The 6,733-nt window shown below is 51.8% G+C and overlaps 1 protein-coding gene across 3 annotated transcripts in view; it reads right to left on the reverse strand.

The window, feature by feature from the left end:
- LOC128125787 (uncharacterized) overlaps positions 1-6,219 on the reverse strand; it is a 30,748-nt gene extending 24,529 nt beyond the window's left edge. For 2 of the 3 annotated variants that reach the window (XM_052763500.1, XM_052763501.1), the window contains exons 1-2: positions 6,103-6,219; positions 3,354-3,482 (exon numbers count right to left, since the gene is read on the reverse strand). In XM_052763500.1, coding sequence (XP_052619460.1) covers positions 3,354-3,482; positions 6,103-6,219 — 246 coding nt within the window. Of the gene's footprint in view, positions 1-3,353; positions 3,512-5,307; positions 5,309-6,102 lie in introns of all 3 variants that reach the window. The other variant, XM_052763499.1, reaches the window with a different exon arrangement.
- Between the last annotated feature and the right edge of the window lie 514 nt (positions 6,220-6,733).

Consider the following 6,733-nt stretch of genomic DNA (forward strand, 5'->3'; position numbering starts at 1 on the left):
GAAGAAAGCCAGAAAGCAGCACCCTTCCATGGCCTCTGCATCAGCTCCTGCCCCGAGATCCCTGCCCTGCATGAGTTCCTGTCCTCACTGCTTTTGATACTGAACTGTTCTATGGAACTCTGAGCAAAACAAACTTGCTTTTGGTCATGGTGTTTCACCATAGCCATGGTAACTTTAAGAAAACCCATGTCTTCAAAGCATCTGAGAATAGAGCTTGTGACTCCAGTATAAAAACTTCAGGGACAGCCAGGTGGTGGTGGTGGTACTTGCCTTTAATCCCAGCACTCAGGAGGCAGAGGCAGTCAAATCTCTGTGAATTCGAGGCCACTTAGTCTACAGAGTGAGTTCCAGGACAGCCAGGACTACACAGTGAAATCCTGCCTTGAAAAGCCAAGGGGGGGGGGGGAACTTTGGGGATATATTGTGGCCACCTACAATACTTAAGCACACTGTAGGTTCATAACAAACAGTCCTAGTTGTCCTGTGTGAAGCTCCTGCCTTCTCTGTCAAGGGGAGGCCATGCAGCACTCTGAGAGAGCAGCTAGGGATAACTCCATAGTCAAAGGACCCAGGAAGCAGAATGGTGTCTAAGAAGCCACAGAGCCAGGCAGACTTATTCTTTGATAGCTAGCCACTATCAGTGACAGGACAGTGACATAAGGTGCTGTTGTGGGGATGAGTGAGGGACAAGATGGTGGACAGAGGATGGTCCCTCAGAGATGCTGGCATGTGGGTAGATGTTTGAAACCAATATCTAGAGGCTTAGGAAGAGCCAGGAGCAATGCCACAAAGGTTTGGGACCCCCCCCCCAAAAAAAAAAACAGAGTGACTGGTGACAAAGGCCTAGTATCAGCCTGTCTACCATGCTGTGTGCTCCCCCTGGCCTGGTAGAGTCAGCCACCATGCTATGGCTTCATGCACCTTCAGACAGACCAGGAGATGTTGCATGAGGGTGCCATCTTGGACGTGTCCTGTTGCTGATGGCATGGCTCTTTCTCGTGCTTGTTAGTTCTCAGGCCCTCCATATGTCTAGAAATGAGTTCAAGATGGACTAGAAGGATTTCTGGCAGCTAGATTGAAAACCAGCATTCCTCGGAACTTGTAAAACTCTTCCTGAGTCATTTCCTTTCTCTTGCCTCTGGCAGAAGGGACATGACTCTCCATTAACATGTACTTACGGTAGTATATCAAAACCCCTGTTGGCCCCCGGGCTTCCTCAGTCCCTACTCACAAATCCTTGTTATACATTTCAAAGCCTCCATGCTGGCCCTTCTCACCTCCCAAGGCTTCCCTCCCTCTAGATGCCTGTTTGTTCTCTATATGGGTTCTCCCCTGCCTCCACTCCCTCTGCTATCTCTATCTCACTATCTCCACTATCCATTCTCCTCTCTCAGACAGCCCTGACCATGTCCAGTCTATTTCTCTTTCTCTCTGTTCTAGATTCTTCCAGATGCCTCTGCATATTTTCTCTCACTGATTCACAACAAAAAAACCTTCCCCTGAACCATACCATGGAGCAGCCACTTTGGTAGTTTCTTTTTTTTTTTTTTTTTTTTGCTCTCTAATGGCATTCTTTTTTTTTTTTTTAATTTATTTTGCAATACAATTCAGTTCTACATATCGGTCACGGATTCCCTTGTTCTCCCCCCTCCCGTCCCCCTCACCTTCCCCCCAACGCCCCCCCCCCCCCATTCCCATCTCCTCCAGGGCAAAGCCTTCCCCACAGACTGAGGTCAACCTGGTAGACTCAGTCCAGGTAGGTCTAGTCCCCTCCTCCCAGGCCGAGCCAAACAATCCTGCATAGGCCCCAGGTTTCAAACAGCCAACTCATGCAATGAGCACAAGATCTGGTCCCACTGCCTGGATGCCTCCCAAACAGATCAAGCCAATCAACTGTCTCACCCATTCGGAGGGCCTGATCCAGTGGGGACCCCTCAGCCATTGGTTCATAGTTCATGTGTTTCCATTCATTTGGCTATTTGTCCCTGTGCTTTATCCAACCTTGGTCTCAACAATTCTCGCTCATATAAACCCTCCTCATTCTCGTTAATTGGACTCCCAGAGATCCACCCAGGGCCTAGTCATGGATCTCTGCATCCAGATCCCTCAGTAGTTGGATGAGGTTTCTAGCACAACAATTAGGGTGTTTGGCCATCCCATCACCAGAGTAGGTCAGTTCGGGCTGTCTCTCGACCATTGCCGGCAGTCTGTTGTGTGGGTATCTTTGTGGATTTCTGTGGGCCTCTCTAGCACTTTGCTTCTCAGTCTCCACGCTCTGCCCCCACGCCCATCCGCCTGAGCCCCAAGCCTCTTCCTGAGACTTAGAGGCCGGCCCCCAGCTCCCATCTTGCTCTGGACTTCCCTTTTGGAAAACTGGTGAGGCTTGCCCAGGACCCCATCCCTGGGTAGTTTCTTTACTGCACCCCATCACATAGAGTGTCACCCTCGCCTTCAGGACCCAAGCTGTGCCCAGATTCTTGATCCACAGAAACCATGAGGGTGGAGGCATAAATCTGGGCTTGGAACTGACTGATTAAGCTGCCTTAGTCCATTGCTATATTCGAGTTATGATGCCCAAAACTCCTCTGTGGAAGCCCCAAGACCCCAGTGTCACCATTTCTGGAATAGACTACAGTGGGTGCTGTTGGAGAGCCTGAGAGGAGCTTCTACTGGAGTGGCATGTCCCTGATCCAGTTCAGGTACTACACTAATAAAATGGGGAATTCTGAACCAAACACACACAGGAGGATGCCCTGAGGAGATGAGTGCAGGGACTGAGGTAACACTCCAAGCGAAGGAGCCCCCAAACACTGTCAGCAAGCCTTCCAGAACCCGGGGAGCAGCCTGAGGCAGGCTTTCCCTCACAGCCCTCAGCAGCAGTCTGTACCAACAACACCATGGCCTTGAGGGTTGTGAGAGAACCAATGTCTGAGAATTTTACTGCCATGTTGTAGGATTTCATTACAGCTGCCTCAAGCACTTAGACCATAAGCAAGCAACAGGTCCTCAAGTGCAGGTGTTGTGGACAGCTGGTTAAACCGTTCACTGTGTGTTACTTCCCTCTGAGGCCAAGGACTTCTTTTCCATCCTTCCCTACCAGCCATGATGGCACAGGAACAATCATATCATCTTTTAAGACAAGGGATCTGAGGGTCCCAGATGTCGTGCCACATGTCCTGGTGGCATGGGCAGTAAGCAGAGGAGGCAGAACCGAAACAGAGGTCTCCTAACTGGGACCCCTGAGACTGTGACTATGGAGGGACTGAGAGCCACAGTAGAGATAGGCCCTGATCCTTCCCTCAGTGCTAAGTGCTTGGGTGTGATGGGCCCCTCCCCCAGAGGCTGTAGCTCACCTTCTCCACATTGTCCCAGTTGGCGATGGCTCCCCGGGTGATGGGGTGGTTCAGGTTCAGCTGTACCAGATTATTTTGGGCCTCAGCTCCAATGAAACAGTCTTCTTCTTCCGTCCCCACCAGCAGGTTCTGAAAAACATGGGCAGAACTGGACAGCCCTTGAGAGCGGCAGGCTGGGACTGGACCCACCATACCTGGCTCTCATCTATGGACATGAGCCAGTGCCCTGAGGATGCTGGAAGCTGGCACCAATCACTAACCCAGACATTGAGGAGGCTCTCCAACCATGCACACTTTCAGCAGTGGTTTGCTAGCAAAGGGGGCCATTGCCTGTAAGGTCCATAGCTGCTGAGGGTCACTATAAGGACACTCATACTGCAGGTGTGGAAACTGAGGCCAGAAGAGAAAAATTATTGGAGAGAAGGCACGTGGACATATCCTGTACACTTTGTCTGGAAGGCTTGATGGAAAAGGGCCTGCAGCATGAGCTAGCTCCCGAGTTTCAGGAAGATGGCCTACTTTCAAGGTGGATTGAACTTCCCATGCTGTCAGAGGGGCCTGGGCATCTACCTCAGTTGACCAAAAAACAGACATTAGGATTAGAGCTGTGAAGATTTAGCAGGAACTTGCCTGGTTAGATGAGAAGGAGCAGAGTGGGCAAGGGCACAGACTGAAGAGCCATCAGGCTATGCCCACATCTGAGTCTGAGCAGAGGAAAGAAGAAAACAAGGCAGGTGGGTGTTTCAGTGTACAAGGAAGGCTGATCCGGCGAGCTCATGGAGGAACCCTGAGCCATACTCACTCATCAGAGGAGTCCAGGGTCTCCAGGATAAGCTCATGCTTAAGCTAGATGGGAGCAGCAGTGTTCATAAGGCAGTATGCAACAGGGAAGAGGGACAAGGGGGTTGGAGGATATGGTACAAGTGTGACAGGACAGTCATAGAGCTGGGCAATGTTGCAATGCTGAGATGCTGCAATGCTGCATCAATGCATGGTACCATCTGTTATCATGCAGCTATGTGGTGGGACTATGCTACAGTGCTACAGTAGTGCATGGTGCAATGGTACCTTGCTGCAATGGATCAGTACAGTGATGCTATAGGGCTGCATGAGTGCATGGTGCCACGGTGCAGCCATGCAGCTGTGTGGCAATACCATGCTGCAGTGTTGCAGTGCTATATGGTGGTGCATGACACATGGAGCATGGCACAACGATACCTTGCTGCAGTGGAGTATCACAGTGATGCTGCAGGGCTACAGTAATGCCATACTGCAGGAGAACAGTAGGTTTCTGAGCCACAGTCCAGCTGCACAGAGCTTGGTGCCCTCAGCTATCCAGTCCTTTCCACAGCTTTGGCCTTGGTCTGAGCAAGACCTCAGGTGAGCAGCTCACCTCCCGAAACCCTCATCCCCTTCTCTGTCAAGTGGAAGCAATTCCCTCCGGACCCTCTGCACTGCTGGAAGCATGTGGAGTGAGACCTCAAAGACTGAAAGACCAAGGGGACATGGCATTGCCAATGCTGTGCCTCCTCTGATGCTTTTCTGAGTGTGGGGATTGGGTCTGATGACCCAGCTTTGAAGTCACCATTTACTGCAAGGAAGTGGACAGGGCTGGGCCTGGTTCCTGTCCCTGGGTGGCCTGTAGGCCAGGACTGCAATGGAAAGAATGAATTTGTCCTTGTTCAGCCTCTCTGTCCCCTCCAGGCCTCCCTCCAGAGACTGACCCACTGCCCTCACACGGCCGGTCACCAGCCCTGGGTAGAGATCAGGGTCACAGATGAGACAGCCGAGTCTCATGCCTGGGAAAGGAAAAAGGAAAGGAAAGAACTCTCCTGAACATAGGAGCCACTCCTGCTGCCTAGGGCTGGGGAATGTGGTTAATGGAAGGAGACAGGCTGAGTGGAAGATTTGCTTATCATCTTCATGGAGAAATGGAGTTGTCCCATGCTACGACCCTCTATTTCATCCCATATAACTGATCCATAAGCACTGCTGGCCCTCACATGCTCTTTGCACAGTACTCCCCCTTAGCCATGGTTCTTCAATCAGGGGTTCTGTGAACCCATATTCTGCAAACATCATCTGCCATGACTGCCTCTGCCACACGCACCCAACCAACACTGCAGCATCTCTCGCTTAATGTAGATGGGTACATGGTTTATAACTCACACGCTACACAGGTCTGAGTAAGAAAGAGTATGAAGCTTCAGGACTCTCCAGAGTCCCGGGCATCCCCTGGGGTTCTCAGGACACACCCACACATGAGAGGCTCAACAGCACTGTTAATGGGCTTCCCTCCCCCTGGCGCTATGGGAAGACTTCAGGTACAGCCCACATTAAGACCTTAAGCTACAGAGAAGGAGATGCCGCACTTCAGAGGAAGCTGGTGGCAGAGAATGCCAGAGGAGGAGGGAGCCACTACCTGTGGGGAGGGGTGCTGCCAATCAAGCGTAGAGGAGGGGTTCCTGAAGCAGGAGGAGAAGGCTGCCAGTGGCTCCAGCTGGGACTGGAGGGGTACTAGAGACAAAGAGAAGCTGCAACCAGAGGCAGGCGCCTCTTGTGGAGTGTGTGGAAGAGGCTGCAACCTGAATGGGAGCTGCTTGCTCGTGTCCTCTAGTCTGTCCCTAAGGCCACCTTCTTGAGATGTCTAACAGAAAGCAGTATGGAAGTCAGGACATTGGGAGCTATGACAGTCGCAGGAACCAAAGCAGCATAAGAGCCTGGAGGGTGAAGCCAGGCCGTCACTCACGTTATGTTTCAGTTTCCCGATGATGGTGGGGAAGACAGACAGAGGGGCCTCGGTTCCTGCAAAGCCCACCTTGCTGAAGCCAGAACCGTAGTCACAGATGATGGGTGTTTGGTCCATGGTGCTGTAGTGGCCTGGACACACCTGCAGGGAGAGACCACATCATCCCTTGTCCCAGCAGGCACTGGGCCAGCAGCGAGACATGGGCTCCATGTACCTAGAGCAAGGTCGGCCTGAGCATGAGCCACTCTGCAGGTGCTGTGGCAATTTAGGAATGGAGAGCTATAAACAGCTGTGTGCATACAGTCATCCCACAGACCAGCGGCCTGGGGGCCTGCTTCAGATGCTCCCTCTAAAACAAATGAAGCACTTACAGAAAGCTGTTTGGAGTGCTTAGTACACAAATCGGTCACAAGGAAACCAGTCCTGTCTGAGTGTGAACCTCTGGGTGGGTCTGCCTGGCTTGTCCTAGTTTCAACACTAAAGAAACATTGTCTCTGAAACCCCTGTTGTGGACAAACTGGGACAGATCCTGTGGTCTGGACAAGGCCAGGCCTCCCTAAGCAGAATATTGTGCATGTGGGCAGGAACGGGGCAACTGGCTTCCTTCCAGCATGGAAGAACACCACAGGAA

The sequence above is a fragment of the Peromyscus californicus genome, unplaced genomic scaffold (assembly GCF_007827085.1).
Source record: "Peromyscus californicus insignis strain IS unplaced genomic scaffold, ASM782708v3 Scaffold_4__1_contigs__length_199733344, whole genome shotgun sequence".
Taxonomy (NCBI): Eukaryota; Metazoa; Chordata; class Mammalia; order Rodentia; family Cricetidae; genus Peromyscus; species Peromyscus californicus.